Here is a 19,061-nt window from a genome sequence, read left to right as displayed (position 1 = left end):
AATTTATTGGTTAAATCAATTTTTGCACACTCCTACCTAAAATGACACGGATGGAGTAGTAGAGCATGCGTTTGTCTACGTAGAGGCTAAAAGTCATGGGTTAAGTTCAGCTCACCAGAAGAGGAAAAAACAAGTGAAAGGTCAGAAGCCGGAAACCTTCACGTTTCACGCACAAAATTCTATGCATCTTTCCGCCTCATGACCAAACAGCCCCACTTGCTATAATTAATTAAGTAAAGCCCACAATTCTACTTTACTTTTTTACACCTCAAAAATTCTCAGAATATTACAAATACATCCATTTTCTCCTTCCTCTTTCTTAGTGTGAGAAAAGTTAGAGAGAGAAGCGTTTTTTGAGCTGAAAATTGCACAGTTACAGAGTAATGGCAGTTGGTAATTGAACATTTTATACAGGGAAATGTCTGGTAGACGATCGAGTTATACTTTGTTGAATCAAATTCCTGATGATAATTTTTTCCAGCCGCCGGCGCCGAAGTTCTCTGCCGGAGCTGGTGTAACGCCGTACGGTGAGTCTAATTCCCTCGAGAAGAACAGAGGTAAAGTATTTGATTGGGACTTGATTGATCACCGCATGATACAATCACAAAACCGGGTCGGATCATTTCTGGTACCTAGTTCGATCGGGTCGCAGAGGCAATCAAGCGAGGGTAGCTTCGGTGGTAGCTCGCTGTCTGGGGAGAACTACGTGGGGACCTCCTTTGGGAATAAGAATGACGGCTGCGGCTCGTCGGTGGCAAGGAGCTGGGCGCAGCAGACGGAAGAGAGTTATCAGCTGCAGTTAGCTTTGGCAATAAGGCTCTCTTCAGAAGCAACCTGTGCTGATAGTCCAAACTTCTTGGATCCTGTGACTGATGTATTGGCATCCCGAGACTCAGATTCTACTGCATCAGCGGAAACAATGTCACATCGATTGTGGGTATGGCATTTATTGCTTGACGTTTGTATGATTTAGGAATCCTTTGATCATTTCATATTGGTAAAAGAGAGAATTAAAAGTAATTGTTTTGCAATGATTTTCAACTTTACCAACATTGAAGGGTGTAGTGTAGAAGCTAGTTGGTTCAAACTGGTGTATGCTTTAAAAATTCATTTTATAAGTACAAATAGTAGACTTTGAACTTACTCAATCGATATAATTGTGAACTCGAACTCATAAAGTTCAATCCTGGATCCACATATGATTACAAATGTCTTAGCTGATTAAGTGGTGGATTGTGAGAGGCTTTGAGTTTCCAACCCAAAACTTAAGGTAATAGGTGAAATGGTCAACACCTTTATAATCACGTAGAACAACTAATGACTAGATATAATCCCACACATGATCTACAATATGGCCATATGGGTGTTAGGATGGGCGTTCCAAATGTTGGCTCTGATATGTCATATCAAAAAATTGATCATCCAACCTAAATTCTTTTGACATTAAGTGAAATTATCTGGGACCTTTTTAAACTCTTTAAGAAATTCTTAGACAACCTATGCAGGTCAACAAAATAACTCAGTTTAGGATTTGGTTTAGACTATAAATGTCTCCATGCATAAAGTAGGCGATTAAGCGAGGAATGAATGTGCTTTTCAAATGCAAATACACGCATAATTATTATATATTGTGAGTGGTGGATCCTTTGTTAGAGTCCCACGTTGATTGAGTATTTTATATTAAAGTCTTTCTATATGGTTTTGGACAATTGTCACATCATAAACTAGCTTTTGGGGTGAGTTAGACCCAAAGTATATTCATCGTGTTACAACCAGACCCATCCTTTTTTTATCATGATAAAATTTTATTAATTATTCTTGTAGTGTCTTTATTTTGATTTCTAGCATCATCTATTATTTATTGGGTTTCTGTTATCGCACTATTTTGTTATTGTTAATGATTCCTTATTAGTTGCTATGGTTTCTTCAGTGCTTTTCCTTTTCCTACTTTAATTTGTTGTACTCTAGTTGAGAGTCCTCCTGAAACAACCTCTCTGCTCCTATGAGATATGAGTAAGATTTGCATACACTCTAACCTCCCAAACCTCACTTGTGGTATTTCACTGGGTTTGTTGTTGTTGTAATAAATTTTTATTAATAATGGACAAAAATACCAATATACAAGAAGTATACCAAAAGTAGAACCTTACAAAAATATAACAAGGACCTCGTGGGTGCATGAAATAAGGGATAAGGACTATTATCAAATGAACAAAGTTCTTCTCTACTCTATCAAATGCTCTCCTATTTCTCTCTTTATACCGTCCACATAAGAGTAAGTGGAGCAACAATCCATACCTTTCGTCTTCTCTTCCGTCTTATAAAGGTCCAGCTAAACAATGCTTCTTTGACAATGCCTGACAATTGACATCACCCATTGAAGACCAAATCAACACAGTATTTTCCACCAAAAGGGAGAGTTATTTGACGATATGAAAGAAAGTGATTCAGGTCTTGCCCGAACTTTTACACATGAAACTCCACAAAATAAAAAGCTTATTTTACGAATCGTAGTGCCATAATTTTTTTTCAAATCCTCCTAGCCCTTATCCTACTACAATAATTCTTGCTAAGAAAAATGCGCATGTTGTGGCAATTCCACCCAGTAGGTAATGGGTTACTCCCACAACAAGTCCTTGTATAATGCTCAAGGCTCTCAGCTGAGTAGCAGGAGCAACTTTTTATTAATTATGAGCCCAACCGATGGATTCAATAATTTCTTGCCAATAGCCTTGTCCGCTGAATAGAAATATTAATCACATGTTCCATAGTCCTATAGTCCTGGGGCTATTTACAACTAGCCAAGCACATGGAATCCTGCTCTTCCATAAATTCTCAGTTGTCAGACCCCATCCCTTAAGGTTGGAGGTCAAGTCACTAAAGGAGCGAAGTGGGAATGGACAACTGATGGGCTCTTGCCTCTTGGGTAGGGCCGTAGGGGAATGGAGTGAGTCAAACTTTTTTAAGTGCTAATCTCGATCACCCCTATTCTTCTTTCTACTTTTCTATTTCTCCTTTCGTTGTTGTCAAATACAATGAGGCTGAGCTGTTTACACTACCTCAAAAGTTTTAAGCCTTTCTTGTAGTCAAAATGTTATCTCGGCACTGACAAGCCCCTTCCTTGTTTCTGCAAGACCCTAGAAAATGATATGATAAAAATAGAAGTTTGATCACATATTCTTCTATTAGTTTCATGTTTTGTGGGAATTGGAGCTACTTCATACTACCTTGATGATTTTTGGAATGTAGTCATACTCACCCATTGACTAGATGTTGCCTTTCTATTGTGTTTTATCATTTTATGATCTTACAGATCTCTTCTCATTCTCAATTGAGAGTTGAGACAGTCTCCAGATTTTCCAGGTCATCATTCCTAATGTCATTTTTTTGCACTGGTCTCTTTATTTTATGCCAGATAAATGGATGTATGTCATACTTTGACAAAGTCCCTGATGGATTTTATTGGATTTATGGGATGGACCCATATGTTTGGGCTCTCTGCTCAGTTCTGCAAGAAAGTGGCCGTATCCCATCAATTGAATCATTGAAAGCAGTTGATCCCTCTAAAGCACCATCTGTTGAAGTGATTTTAATTGATCAGTGTAATGATCTCAGCTTGAAGGAACTGCAGAATAGAATTCATAGCATATCCCCTAGTTGCATCACCACAAAAGAAGCTGTTGATCAGCTTGCCAAGTTGGTTTGCGATCATATGGGGTGAGTACTGAAAGCTTTTTCTTAGAAGCTCCAACAGACCCACCTTTTTCTTTTTTCTTTTTGTAATTAGCTTTATTCTCTCTATAAAGGGGTGCAGCTCCTGCTGGAGAAGAGGAGTTGGTTTCCATGTCAAAGGGGTGCAGTGATGACCTGAAGCATCGTCTTGGAACTATCGTGCTTCCCATTGGTAGCCTGTCTGTTGGGCTTTGCAGGCATCGTGCTTTGCTTTTTAAAGTATGTACCTGTTTAGTTGGTTCTGGTATAAGTCAGTATATCTAATTTGTAAAGGAAAAATTAAGGATAAAAGTCAGACTAATGGTGTATTTATCACTAAATAGAAACCTTACTGATATTGTATTTATTTTCTATTTATTCTGCGCTTAGAGTGAATATTGTTTGCAATCCATAGTGTCTTAGCTTGGATGTCGTGTACAAGGTTAATGTTTTATCATTAACATCTATGTAATCATTACAGGTGCTAGCTGACATCATTGATTTACCATGTCGAATTGCCAAGGGATGTAAATATTGTAATAGCTCTGATGCTTCCTCATGTCTTGTTCAATTTGAACGTGACAGGTAAAAGTTCAGATTACATATGATGTGTATTATAATCTTTGGTTCATTTGAAAAGAAATCTTACTAGGATATAAAGTGGGAAAGAATACTCAATTCACCTTTTGGATACCTTTGTCCTAGATAAGTATAGTTTTGGGGATGGTGTGTTGAGTCCTTAAACGGATGGTAATTGATGCTACCACTTACTTTTATTTGGAAAACTGATACCCCTCATATATATTGTATGAAATGATCAAGATTTACTTTCCTACTGCTATTATGTGTCTGCTGATAACATTGTATATATGCTTTCTGCCTTCTTTCACCTGGTATTTTATTTATGCTATGCACAACTTCCAATTTTTCTTTTTTTGAATGTTTTCTTTGGTTTCGTAAAGCTGGTGAAGAACAAGAAATTCAAAATATGATTTATGTTTCAAAAAAAGCCGTTCAAATATATATACTGAAAATGACTATGGCAAAATTTCTTATTGTAATAACTAATATGTGACCTTTCTGATGTGATAAAATATATCTTTAGAGATTCAGTCGCTAGCAGAAGTTTGCTTCTCTTAGTACCTGCTGCAGCATTCTTAGAAATTTGAAATTAAGATATTTGAGTGGAATGGTAGTTCTTACTAATATGCAGAGATTGAATTTTTTAAAAGTATCTTGAAAAAACTGATCCACTGTTGATGAGATAGGGAATGTACCTTAATTTGTCATACGGTCTTAATCACTCAGATTCTAAATCATGATCCAAATTCCAATGCAAAGAAGATCTTTCTCTTCTTCCGTGCAGCCCCAAATGCAGATAAGAAACCAAAGTACTAGAAGCAAGTAGAATCAGATATCCAAAGCAGATGGTGTAGTGAATAACAGGAAAATATTTTTTCTCACTGCTACAATGCTACTTTAAGTTGGAATTAGATTAGTAACTGGATATGTCTGTTATCTTCATCTGTTGAGCTTTTCTGCTGGATTCAGTTTACATGATAGACATATATAGTCTTAAAATATGCTAAACATTTGTGTGCTACCTGGTTAGCCTCATATTAGGAAGGAGTGCTAGTATTGACATGTAACTCTTGACCATACAGGGAGTACCTGGTTGATTTGATCGGTAAGCCTGGAGTATTAAGCGAACCAGATTCCTTGCTGAATGGTCCATCTTCCATCTTAATCCCTTCACCTTTGCGCTTTCCGAGATACAGACAAGTTGAGCCTACAATTGATTTGAGGTCATTGGCCAAACAGTATTTCTTGGATAGTCAATCACTTAATCTACTGTTTGATGATTCTTCAGCTGGTGATTATCTAACTCTTTAACTGCTTAAAAAATGCATCGTTGGTGTTTGTTTTGAATTGTCCTTTCCCAACATCTTACTTGGCCTTTGCCATGATATGTTGAGAGATATTCAGGTTCATACCCAATTTTAAAATTGATTCAGTCTAGCATGCTGCATTCCACCAAAATACTCCCTTGTCCCAAGTTTCCTTTTATTTTGGTTCAAAAGTGTTTGGAATCTGATAATCTGTCGAACTTTTTAGAATCTCCTGAAAAGTTTGGCAGTATGTGTAGTTATTTGTCTTACTTGAATGGAGTATACTTTCAGCTTGCTTATAACTTTATTCAACACTGTAATGTCTTAAAACACAATTGATTACATTGGCAATCCAGAGTTTCAAGTTTTTTTTTTTTTTTGGAACAGGTAAAGTGGTGTATATTATAGAATAAAATTAGAAACCTGGTACTAAGCCGGTGCCTGGATAATTACAAAGTGTGAAACCCTTCTGTACAAAAACAAAAAGAAGGCTCACCAGAATAAGCATCTATTCCTGTAGTGAATCTATGAACTCTAACATACTATGTTCATCTTTAACATATTGAAAGGTACACCTCGAGCTAGTTCCAGACAACCCATAATCGTGCATCTACCTGACAATGCAATAAGAGGTGGTCCACATTTTCTCTTGAACATCTGCACATAAACTAACATATGTGATCCTCTTCTTCCTCAAGTTTCCAGAGGTCAGAACTGCTTCCTTGCTGCCAACCAAGCGAAGCACACCTTTTTACGTGTGCTAGGAATCCAAACTAATACATGCAGGAAGCCCATCCTTCCTCATCAAAAGCTTGTGGTAGTATGATTTTAATTGGAAAAACTCCATCTATCCTTGATTCCCACCTCCACAAGTCCTATCTACTGAGTGTTGAGTTTTGTTTGTAGAGAATTCGATCAACATTTGGAAATTCATCAGCATATATACATGTATATTTACATACTTCACATCTTCCTTCTTTTTTTCTGGGACAACCTATAGTTTTAGTATGCAAAGGCAAATTAATCACAATAGTGCTCTACCTTGACCTTTATCTAGGAAAGTAAGTACAAGAAAGTATGAAATCTTTTTTTTTAACTTGTGCAAATAAATATTACTACTATTTTGTTTTTGGACGATTTCTCTTCAGTTTTGTTAGTGAATACTAGATCCATCTAGTCCTGTTTCAGGGATTCATAATGATTAGTAGTTGATGCAGGAGCTGCAGCTGATGGAGATGCAGGACAATCAGACAGAAGTTGCATGGACAGAAACAATGCAGTCTCTAGTTCAAGTAATCGTGATGAAATTTCTCAGTTACCTCTGCCTCCATTAAATGCATGGAAAAAGGGACGCGACAAAGAATCTCAACTTTCTAAAATGTATAATCCTCCAAGTATGTTAAATCCAGTGAACATGGACAAGGACCTGGTTCTTGTGAAGCATGTCCCTCCATTACGGGAAGATGCTCAACCACTGATGACACGAGCAGATACAGTAAAAGATACTAGGTTTCTTGCTGGAGGAGGTCATGTCGTTTCTGCTATACCGAGTGAAGAACTTGCTTTCGATGTAGAAGAGTTCAATATTCCATGGAATGATCTGGTTCTGATGGAGAAAATCGGGGCAGGTAATCTATGTCTCCTGGATTTTAGCCATCTGAATAGTGTGAGCTGTGGTTGCTTGGTTAATTGTCAGTTATGTTCTGATGTTTTTTATCCCTTGAGGGGACACATTATATTGGGATTCTATAGTACCATAACATTCTCATTTGATTTAGCTTACACAGTTTGTCTATTTTCAGGGTCTTTTGGTACTGTTCACCGTGGTGATTGGCATGGTTCGGTAAGATACTTATCCATTTAGATTTCAGTTTTTGGAAATCTTCTTTCTGAAAAATATCTCAACGTATCTTCTACTTTGGAGATTCATTTTTGCAATGTGAATTTTTTCATCTCTATTGTACTTTTTTTTTTTGGGGGGGGACCATATTTTTATAGTTTAAACGAGTTAGCTCTGAAGCTCCCTCTCAAATATTTTTTATTGGCTTTGTTTTTTTTTCCTCTTTCAGATTTTTGCTTTTTTTATGTTGGGGAGGAGGGGTAGTCTATTTTATGTCTAGTGGAGATACAACCATGTGAAGCCTGCTATATTACGTTGGTCTTATTCCTTCCTGATTGCATCTCATGGAAGTTTGTATCATTTAGGATGTTGCCGTGAAGATTCTCATGGAACAAGATTTTCATGCAGAGAGATTCAAGGAATTTTTGAGGGAGGTAAGTCTGTACTTTCTCCCCCAACTTCTGACTAGCAATCAGGAAGAACTAAAAAGGGACCAGAATGTAAAGAGATTGAGGATCTGTGGACATCAGTTTTGTTATTTGTATTCCTTCTACACTCTTCTAATTCTGTTATTTCTTTGGTTGTCCTAGGTTGCAATTATGAAGCGGTTGCGACATCCAAATATTGTACTTTTTATGGGTGCTGTCATTCAGCCACCAAATTTGTCCATAGTCACAGAATATTTATCGAGGTCTTAGCCTATTTCTCTCTTCAGGTTATTAGAGAAAGCACTATGTTTTTCCCAATTTGGCTGACTGGTTGCCATGTTATCATGTATTTCAGAGGTAGCTTATATAGACTTATTCATAAACCTGGTGCGATAGAGGTGTTGGATGAAAGGCGTCGGCTGTGTATGGCTTACGATGTGGTATTGATAAATGCGTCCTACTTTCCTCTTCTTTCTCATTTTGCTTTTTCAACTGGGGCTGATTGCTTAATATGATCCCGTGCAGGCAAATGGGATGAATTATCTTCACAAACGCAATCCTCCCATTGTGCACCGAGATTTAAAATCTCCAAATCTTCTAGTGGACAAAAAATATACAGTGAAGGTGAGAGTAAGCTTCTTTAGCAAGCATAAAGGTTCAATCCTCTTTGTCATGATTGATGTATTCTCAGACTTGGTTGTCAGAGTAGTCAAATCTGAAGGAAGCATCATCCTGGATAGGGCATTTTTTTTCATTTGAGAGGCACCTTCAATCCCAACTTCCTCAGACATTTTCCCAAGGGTCAAGAGAAACATATAGAAGTTGTAGTTTCAGAATCTTTCTAACCTAATCAAACTTGCTGAAGAACATAAAGCAAGTGGTGAATGTGCAAGTATTTATCTGCTTTCTCTGATGAAAGTTAACTTTGCATTCCATGAAATGAGTTATTTTCCGAGAAGAGGGGATATATCTTGAAAATTCTGTGAAAAAGGGAAAATTCATTATACTTTATTTGACAATTTGGAGAAAGTTTGGTCCATAATCTTTCTTTGTGATCTTCTGGATATATGCCATCTATAGAGTGCTTTTTTCAACTGCCATGAATCCAGCATGTTTCAAGAAATTTAGTAGTCAATATGAGAAGGAAGAATCTATTTCTGGTTTAGTTTGTCTTTCAAATTTTCTTCTTATGTTTTTCCATAACATATCTTCTCCTCTTTTTTCAACCTCTTGGTGCATTAATTTCTTTCTTAACAGGAAATATTTAGGGTAGATGTGTCTCCTCTTACTCTGGAAATACGTGTGGTTCTCTTCCTTTTAATCAACTTGGACCATTGAGGGAAAAATAATAATTTCTTGATCATTCAATTTGACTTTTCAACCCAACCGAAAAAAGATTTTTTTAAAAAAAAAATTCTTGAGAGATTGAGAATTTGCTTGAGAAAGAGGAGGCGTTTTGGAATGTCCGTGATTTAAGAAGGCTCTGTCCTTTATAGCTCAGCAGTATCTATAATGTAGTGTGACTATGTCTAATATTACCTCTACTTTTAGTTGCGATTGATGCTTAATGATGAGAGAAATGTTGCAAGTTAACATAATAATTTACTCTCGAGTTTGGCCAGAATATTAAAAATAATATATGAAGCTATTTTTCTCTTTGTTCAGTAAAAGGCACTAAATGTTTTCTCCTGTCTAATGTCTTCATCAGATCTGTGATTTTGGTCTTTCTCGTTTCAAAGCGAATACATTCCTTTCATCGAAGACTGCTGCCGGAACTGTAAATTCTTGATTCGACTCTGGTGCCTTTATGTTCTGTTGATCTTTGACTTGTTTTTTGATGATTGAATTGGGGAAAAAAAATGATTTGGTGCTTATTGTGACAGCCGGAATGGATGGCGCCTGAAGTTATTCGTGATGAACCATCAAATGAGAAATCTGATGTATACAGCTTTGGTGTCATTTTGTGGGAGCTGGCAACACTTCAACAACCATGGAATAAATTGAACCCACCACAGGTTTGTATTTGTTAGTTTGAAGTATTTTAATGTTAAGAGTATTTTAGGTAAAAATGACGATTTAAACAATGCAATCTAGAGGTGAATAATTAATCAACTAAAAGGACCAAAAGCTATCTCTTGGGATGTGAAAATGAGTCGGTCTCATATGGTTCTGCCAGGAATTAGGGCACCACAAGTTGGGATGAGCCATTCCAGGAAGAGTCTTTTCAATTTGCTCTACGTCATCTACCTCTCTTTTTCATGTAGCTAATGTAGAAAGCTAGGCATTCATGAGCCATTGAATGGAAGAGTTCCAGGGATACTACTTTCTATTTCTGTGTAGGTTTTATTTTGCTTCTTGTGTAGTCTTTTAATAGTTCATATTTTGTGCAACATATATGTATACAGTTTGTCAAGATAATATTTAAGAAGAGAACTATGGAAGTAGTACAAGTATGATGAATCATCTACTATATTTGTAATGCCTGCTTATCCAGACACGTGCTATATGAGCACTGGGGTATGTGTTAAATGAGCTAGGGGTTTCATCACATCTCCCCCTAAAGTGAGACCGTGAGAGCAAATATTTTTGATTAAACAGAAAGTGAGAGCAATAAGCAAGGTTTCCCACACCATATACAGGTGTGACTAAAGAAATTAGTCCGACCACATTGACGCATGAATGTGGTGCTAGATAGAAAAAGCTTGTCGCGTGTTAGAGGATGGGGAAGAAGAAGCTAATTCAAGAGAGTAAGATTCAAATAGGTAGTTGGAATAGACTTGTTTGATGGGAAAGCAAATAGATCCAGCTCTGCTAGCATGTGGTGGAGTATCTGGAAGGAGAGGAACAGAAGATGTTAGGGGCAAAAGAGCTCAAGTTGGAAAGTTTAATCTGATTGTATTTTATGGTCTCTTCCTGGTGTAAAATGGATGTAGTTGAGGATGCTGAAACCCTGCTACAGTTCATAGATATTTTGTATAGATGGCCAGGGTTCACCTTTCTTTTTCTCTCTCTGGATGTAATCACAACACTTTCTTAGTGCTAGTGACATCAGTAATACTTGTCAGTTAAAAAAAAAAGGTGGATGGGGAAACCTAGAGAGATTGGCAACATATGTTATAAATTGTGGTATTGTGGGATAAAACTGGGAAGCAAGTGGGACTCATTGCAGTATTAGGATTTAAAGTGAAGTAGAAGTAAAGAAAATTAGCAATATGACTATCTCATTAAGTTTATTGTAGGAAAAGTATGCACTCAACATCATGAGTGTCTATGTACTACAAATAGAATTAGACAAGAAAACTAAAACGAAAATTTGGGAATATAGATAGTAGGATAACCTTGGTCGAAGAGATCCCATGGGACTAGAGGCCATAGAAGGAAGGTGAATGGGAGTTGGAAGCTGATGTAGATATTGTGGGAAGTAAATGACAAGTTGCATTATGAAAGTAAAGAGAAGTCTTTGGTGCATTTTAGGGGCTTAGGACTTGGGAGCTTGATTAGAGAAGTGTGTAAAGAGCTGTAAAATTAAAAGACAGAACAAATGGATTATGAATATCAAAAGCCTTTAAAGAGTATATCAATGTAAGAAGTCAGTTCCCTCATGTTCTTGTAGACCTCCATATGCACCAGTCTGTAGGTGCGGCAATATGCAGGTTGAAGGCGACAAAAGGGCACAAGCACATGAAGAAAAGTTGTCTCAAAAGATCAATACAAGCTTATGTAAGAATAAACATAATAGAATAAAAAAGATCCATATAGGCTACATTAGCTAGTTGGATTAACTGTTAAACTTAGCTTTTACACTTATGTTGTGTCCAATTTTGTGAGAAGTTCTCTTAATCGGGTTAGAGACTCCTATGTTCATGTAGAAATAAGTTTGATTTATGGAAGACCAAATGAGACGATACAATATCAATGCTTCATGATCATTAAAACTGTTTCTCTTTGATATTGTACATTCTAGCTTCTGCTACAAGTTTGATTTTCGAAAGATCAGATAGAGGACCATCTGTCAAGTCTCATGATTATTGAACTGTTCCCTTTTCTTTTCTTTTTTATTATTGTAAATGGCATGAAATGTGCTGTAATGAATTTGACTTTGTAGGTTATAGCAGCTGTCGGTTTTAACAGGAAGAGGCTTGACATTCCAAGTGACTTGAATCCTCAAGTGGCGATTATTATTGAAGCTTGCTGGGCTAAGTGTGTTTCTTTTACTTGTTCCATGTTTGCGCCATTTAATATCGTGATTGTTTTGATGTGTTATCTTAAAGTTACTTTTGATGCTGTTGCAGTGAGCCGTGGAAACGCCCCTCCTTTTCCACTATCATGGATATGCTGAGACCTCAAATTAAATCTCCTCTACCTCAACCAGGTCACACAGACATGCAGTTGCTCTCATGAATACATGCGATAACTAGATGCTTTCTGCACATATTCTGCATTCATTACAGGCCATGTTTCTGGGAGGAAGAACATTTGGATTATGTCAGGTTTGTCTTATCTCCAAAACTGATTCTTCATTATACTGAATTTTAAAGTTATTGCCCTTGGTTTGTCACATCTTAGTTCAATTCTAGATAAGTTAACTCTAGGTGACTGGTGCCAGCAGTAGTTGAATAATTTGGTAGAATATTTGGAATAACTTCTCTCGATGACACTTTCTTGGGTTTTGGTGGATGCTTTGGGAATTGCTGGAGCCTGGAGCATCTGAACTGTTTGTGGATTGAGAAGGCATTACTGTAGACCGCCATGCAGCTAGTATTCTGTGAGAGGCCCAGCCTAACGAACCTAGATGGGCATCAATAATACACTATCAAGCTCAGCTCGAGTGATATCGAAGTTTATTTTCAATAAAATGGGTGCAGCCCTTTGCTTTCTTGCAGTTCAACGGCACAAGTTTTATGACTATACTTCTAAGCAAGTTTCTTCCCCTGTATATGTTGGTGAAAGTCTGATGGATACATTGTATGTTTTTCAGGCCTGCATGATGTACCTGTGCATGTTAATTCAGATTGCCTTTGGAGAAAACCAAGTTTTCTTCGCAAGCTCAATCAGTGGCCACTGCCTCACAGAAGATCCTTCGCGCTGGGCGTGTCCATTTCCTCTTTGAACCATTGTTTGAGCAACTGATTTTGTTCAATTTCATTTTTTGTAATTTCTGCCCAGAATTCATGTTGTATAACTGTATGTAAAAGCATTATAATGGAAATTTGGGTCATAGAAATGTTCACATAAATCTCACCGTGTTAGTGTGTGGGTTTTATGCTGACATGTACGTTTGCTTCATATGTATTTAGTTGCTTCTCCCTTGAAGAAATAAAAAGAAAGCGCAACTTGGGAAAGAGAGTTCCTTGGTTGAGGAAAGAATGACAAATGATCGTTAAAAATGAGGAAAATAACTTCTCTAGTGAAAGTAGGAAAATAAATTTTATGGACTTTTCACATTGATTGTGTCACTGCCTTCCAACATACTTCATATTCACCCTAATCCCTCACTACCCCACACCCCTGCTCCACCTATACATGTCTAAATGATATGCAAATACTTCACAAAATACTTAACACAAGAAAATAAGTTAAAAAGAGTACACCAAAACTTTTTCAAAACATTTACTTGCATCACATCATCTTTCAACCAACCTCAGACCAACAGGCCAATGATATTTTTCATGGAAAATATTTTCTTTCATACCAAACACCCATTTTCTAGTGTGGCATTAAATTGTGCTCTGATGTAGTAATTTGACAGGACAATTAGTGTTTCATAGTTTTTTTAAACTTGAAAATATAGCTTAAGTATTTCCAAATTTCCGACTTCGACTGGTTGAACTATAAAGCTACAGAAGAGACCCTCTCAAGTTAATCATGAACTAAAAATAACTAAATAAGATTTTTTATAGTACTGATGTTTCCAAATAACTAGAAGTACATTCCATAATATACCAAATGGAGGAAAATTCATATAATGGACTTCATTCAAACATAAGAAAAAACGAAACAACAATGATAACTATGGCTCTGAGGTCAGAAAGCTCCCAGATGATATCTTTTGACAACAATCACCCGGCATTAGACTACTTTGAACGTAGTAGATCCGAAACCTACTGTGACCATCCGTTTAGTGAGGGTTAGAGCCAAATACGTTGTGTGCCTATATCTTATACAAAGGCAGATAGAACAAAATTTGATTTGATCCAGCAGGAAAGAACCCTCTTAAGGCATCACACTGCAGAAGGGTCGAATAAAAATCACTCAGAATCCAGCTTCAGCTTCTTTTCCTCGGGCAGCTCCTCTGTTGTTCCATGTTTCAACTTAGCTTCTCGACGCTCCCTTTTAACTCCTTTGGCTTTGTGAGGCAGTGCCACACTTCCAACCTACAGAAAAGAACAATTTTTCACTCGTGAACAGAGACATAATTTTTATATAAAAAATTCAACCAGGTAATGTCTTATTACCTTCTGATCAGGAATGTAAATCTTCCCAAGTTTTCCTTGAATAGCATCTTTGACAACATTTTTCTCCTGAAAATGACCGCAGGTAACATCAGTATCTCAGAACTCATGTTGGTAGAAAAGAAAAAGATTTGAAAAAGTAACTAAGCCAATCGAACCTTCTTCTTTGCTTTTTCAAGAGAAGTTTTCATAGCTTCTTTCCTTAAACTGTCATCAGGGAGACGATGTCTCCGAGTTACCAAGTCCATGGATGGCCCAACCTCCACTAATTCTATTCTTGGAACTACTGTGCCAGATTTTTTAAGACGTAATGCACAATGTGTGAAGAAAACCCTATTTGGTGACACAGCTACACATACATATACACGATCTAATCCAGCTAGGTTCAAGTTGGTCACAACCTGCATTATTGAACACACAAACATTGATGGCACTCTTTCGGATTCAAAGAAGCAAAGCAGAGAAGTTATTGAGAAAAAGAACAAACCTCGCCATGGAATAGATCGAGCAAAACTTCTTTCAAATGTTTCAACTCTTCAACACTCTCAAATCCTTCTCCCATAAAGGCGAAAAAGGGTTTTGACCCAATTTTAGGAGCCAAATTCTTATCATATTTGAAAGACTTCATGCTTTTGAACTCCTCCACTCCTACCTCTACAAGATCATAAATGTGGTGATCATAGGTTCGTCCAAGAACAAGATTGTTAGGGCGCTTCTTGGAGTGAGAACCATACTGAAAAACAACCAGACTGTAAGTGGGTACAGAAAACAAAAGGTAGGAATGTCCTGAACATAAAATCAGAAGAAGATAATCATGATGACAAGAGGAGTTGCACAGATGGTAAGCACCCTCCACCTCCAACCCAAAGGTTTTGGGTTTGAGTTGCCAATGGAGCAAAAAGGTGGGAGCTCCTGGGGAAGGATTCTAAAAAAAATATTCCTGATAAAGGGATATGTTTTTCAACAGTTTATACAAAGATAATCTATTGCTGAAATCATGGTATTCAACACGGTAACTAGAGTCGAAAAGGACTCATCTCACTCTTGAGTATCTAAAGTAAGTAACAGTAGGTGTACTTATCTGCATAAATGATTGAAATCTACTATTAATAATAATGCTAATAGATGCTTTCACAAGAGCAATAGGACTTGGAACTCTGCTATGTAGAACCTGAGACTTCGCGTCAAGTGGAAACCATAAGCAAGTGATGGTTAAGTAGTAAAATAGCAATTTCTAGCACTGAATTTCAATCAGGGTGCTCCAAAGCTACACAACATAATCTCTTATATAAGAATAAATTTTAGATAATCTAGTTCTAAATGTGCTCTCCTCCTCACTGTAAAAGAAAACCCCTTTTACCAAGAAACAGGATACCCGAAGACTATTGTTAATCACCGATTAAAATCATGTCAAGACATCTGGGTACATGAATATGGTTTTACCACTCAGACAGAACCCTCTCACAATATTTGCACTCCAAAAAGTCAATTACACAGACAATCAAATACTACATTCAAATTTGATTACAGCGAAAATTACAAAAGCATATACATCATATCTTTATTTAGTTATCTACAAATCTAGCAACTAATAACATTTAACAGTTAAAGATCCAAGGTGGACACTGGAGAAGTGCTACAACAGTAGCTAAATGATAAAATGAACTTTTTGGCAGCAACTATTAGCCACCATTCTTGTTATGTATGTATGCAAGCTACCTATCAAAAAGCATTATATGGTTTAGTCTCTGCTCCTTGTTTCTTAGGAGACAGAGGCTTAAGCCTTAACCTAATTAAGAATATAATGCACTTCCATGTCAAAGTGAGCACCTTTAAGATTTTCAGAAAGACGTAACAAATGCTCAATAGTGCACCTAATTTCTTATTCCTGTATTTGATTTAACATGTACTATCTTTTGACACAAGTTACTCTTTATCATGAAAAAAGATGACTAAGATTACTACTGTTTTGCTAGCTAGATAGTTGGAGAAGATCAGCTATGTCTAGCTTCAGAACAAACCAAACAAAAAACAACATAATAGTCAGAGAGCCACAAAAAGAAATTCAGATCAATATGAAACAAGTCATTATAGTCAGGAAGTAACAAAATAAATCCTGATTAACATGGAAACAAGTTATAAAACAGCACCTTTGTAACCATGAACCGAAAAAAAATGCTTCAAAAGTAAAAGGCCTCTACCCACTTACCACAAAAAGACTGCAATCTGTCTTAAGAGAGAAAAACTCCAGAGAAGTCTCGCCCCCGCTCTCAAATGGTCTAATGTTATCATTCTTCCGGGTATATTTAACAGAATTATCCCTCTTCAAGTGATAAATTTCGGTCATCACATCATTCAATACTTGGCTTGTTTTCGTACCGTGTAGTATCAAAGTCTTCTTCCCAGTTTCAACCTGCCAAAAACAATTGTCATCGCAGTCAAAACCCCATCTTTCAAACCCCGCCAACTCCCACACAGACAAAAAAGGTGGTCTCCTATCGCGTAACTAACTACAGGAGTACTATTGATAAAGTCCAAATACACTACTCAAATAGAAAGTCTTTACCCCAACTACAACTATGAGTCGAGGACGAATCCTACAAATCCCACATAGAACCACATAGAACAACATGTAGGCAATAAGTCTAGTTAAAAATTATGACCATATTTTTTCTTTTCTTTTTTGAAATCCAACTATATAGTAATGCCAATAAAAATCAAAAATTAGCTGAATAATGGAACAAACAAACTCAAGAACCCCAATATTCAGCTGAGCAAACTCACCAATTTCGGAGCACGCTTTTCAAGCTCCCTTCTGATTCTTCCTTTTTGTGGGGTTTTGAATTTCATCATGATTACCTAAGAAAAACGAAAAACAATTACACGATCAGCAATATGAATTCTTCATATTCATTCTATGAAGAAAAGAACTATGCATTAACTCACCTATACAAGGGGAAAAAATGGTGAAGAAAGGAAGAAGAAACAACTACTGCAAATATTAGGGTTTAAGAATTGAGGTTTTTGTGCGGGTCTTGGGCCAATAGTGATGAAAAACGCATAGGCCCAAATATATTGAGGTAATTTCATGGGCCCAAAGAGGAAAATACATTTACATTATTATAATAACTAAATAAGATCTTATATTACTAAAAATATAGAGAATTTTCTTTATTTATCAAACATAACACAATTTTACAAAATATAGCATATTTGTATCTCCTCTATTCGAATCTAAAGAACTTTAAAAGGCCATATGTATGTGTGAATAGATTGGTACTTAAATTACACATCTATATTAGGAGCAATGTAGTGAGATAAAAAAATGAATTGAGACTCTTTTATCTCTATACTTGGGTGAGATAGGAAATGAATAAATAGGTCAAAAAGAGAATTTCATTTCCTAGTCATTTTGTACATATTTTTAGTCTTTGTTTTCTCACTATTTATACTCTTTTTATACATTAAAGATGAACAAAATCAAGTCCTAATATTGTTCTTATATATTTTATATGGTTTTGAGTTATCTAGTGTTTAAATACAATAAAGATGAACAAAATCAAGTCCTAAATATTGTTCTTATATATTTTAGGGTAAAGGGTCAAATATTCCTCTAAACTATTCGAAAAGGTTTAGATATACCTTCGTTTAAAGTTTGGCTCACTCATGCCCTCGCCGTCCAACTTTTCGTCTAAATATGCCCTTATGGGCGTTAGTTGGCCTGCTAGACATATCCAACTCATTTTTCATTTCTTTAAATGCCACATGAAATTGTCATTAGGGATGGCAATGGGGCAGGGCAAAGATAGGGCGGGGTGGGGCAAGGGTTTAACGGGGAAAGATAGGGCACTACTTAAATGGGGCGGGATAGCGCGGGGCAGGTCAAAGCTAATATTTTTAAAACTTTAAAAGGGCAGGGCAGGGATGGGTTGTATTGGGCCAAAAGGCCTATTATTTTTAGTTGAGCTTTGGCTGATCCCAAAAATAAAATAATGCAGAATTGCAGATTAACATTATAAATAATTGGTGATATTTAGTTTTTATTCTCTCTTTCATTTTCATATTTTATTAGATAGACTTGGACTTTAAAAATAATTAAGATGTCGATATACAATAATGATTGATAATGCCCTATTATTAAAATGATTAAGTCACATACTTTATTAAAGTTTTTGCTTCTATTTATTGCAGAAGATATGCTAACAAAGATATAGAACAAAATATATTGAATTTTATAACTTAAAGATAAAAATGCAGACTCCAGAATTTTTTTTCTTTTTTCCCTTTTTGGTTGATTTTCTGAAGATAGAATCTTTTTGGGTGTGTTTGTGTAGGTGGAGGAAAGTTTGTTTTGGACAATTTAAATAGTAGAATATTTTAATGGTAGATTTTTCTTTCATGTGTTTTTTTTGTATTGACAATTGTTCTCCTTTGCCATTAAGAACAAGTTTAAAGAATCAATAGAACATATAAATAGTGCAAAAGTAACACTTAAACGGGGCAGGGCAGGGTGTAGCGGGGCAGGGCGAGACAGGTTACAACATTGAAAAATTCTAAATGGGGCGGGGTAGGGCGGGTTAAAATCTTTGCGGGTCGAGGCTTGCCCCGCCCTAACCCACCCCAACCCGCCTTATTGCCATTCCTAATTGTCATGTCATTTTGACTCTACCACAGGACATTTATATGAAAATGGAAAGGGGTCAATTATGCCCCTAAAAAATTCGAACCCATAAACACCTAA

General features: G+C 36.5%; 2 protein-coding genes across 4 annotated transcripts; one reads left to right on the top strand and one right to left on the bottom strand.

Moving 5' to 3' along the window:
* The first annotated feature begins 172 nt into the window (after window positions 1–172).
* Window positions 173–13,088, top strand: LOC125864837 (serine/threonine-protein kinase CTR1-like). 3 transcript variants are annotated; one of them, XM_049544923.1, is made up of 17 exons: window positions 173–937; window positions 3,416–3,717; window positions 3,807–3,951; window positions 4,193–4,296; window positions 5,376–5,584; window positions 6,818–7,228; window positions 7,403–7,443; window positions 7,806–7,874; window positions 8,031–8,131; window positions 8,224–8,308; window positions 8,394–8,492; window positions 9,577–9,645; window positions 9,752–9,883; window positions 11,974–12,068; window positions 12,161–12,358; window positions 12,446–12,633; window positions 12,847–13,088. In XM_049544923.1, the coding sequence occupies exons 1-15, from the start codon at window positions 419–421 to the stop codon at window positions 12,267–12,269; spliced, it is 2,490 nt and encodes an 829-aa protein (XP_049400880.1). In that variant the 5' UTR covers window positions 173–418; the 3' UTR covers window positions 12,270–12,358; window positions 12,446–12,633; window positions 12,847–13,088. The 3 variants fall into 3 exon arrangements, with proteins under 3 accessions (XP_049400880.1, XP_049400881.1, XP_049400879.1); XM_049544924.1 differs by lacking the exon at window positions 12,446–12,633 and having other exon boundaries at window positions 6,827–7,228; XM_049544922.1 differs by lacking the exon at window positions 12,446–12,633.
* Window positions 13,089–13,722: 634 nt separating this feature from the next.
* LOC125865676 (ribosome production factor 2 homolog) lies at window positions 13,723–17,333 on the bottom strand. The gene is made up of 7 exons (XM_049545881.1): window positions 17,267–17,333; window positions 17,105–17,179; window positions 16,530–16,733; window positions 14,808–15,053; window positions 14,479–14,721; window positions 14,324–14,389; window positions 13,723–14,242 (listed from the first exon to the last, which is right to left on the bottom strand). The coding sequence occupies exons 2-7, from the start codon at window positions 17,171–17,173 to the stop codon at window positions 14,117–14,119; spliced, it is 954 nt and encodes a 317-aa protein (XP_049401838.1). The 5' UTR covers window positions 17,174–17,179; window positions 17,267–17,333; the 3' UTR covers window positions 13,723–14,116.
* Window positions 17,334–19,061: the final 1,728 nt, after the last annotated feature.

Source organism: Solanum stenotomum, chromosome 5 (assembly GCF_019186545.1).
Source record: "Solanum stenotomum isolate F172 chromosome 5, ASM1918654v1, whole genome shotgun sequence".
NCBI lineage: Eukaryota > Viridiplantae > Streptophyta > Magnoliopsida > Solanales > Solanaceae > Solanum > Solanum stenotomum.
This window is presented reverse-complemented; position numbering and strand designations above follow the sequence as displayed.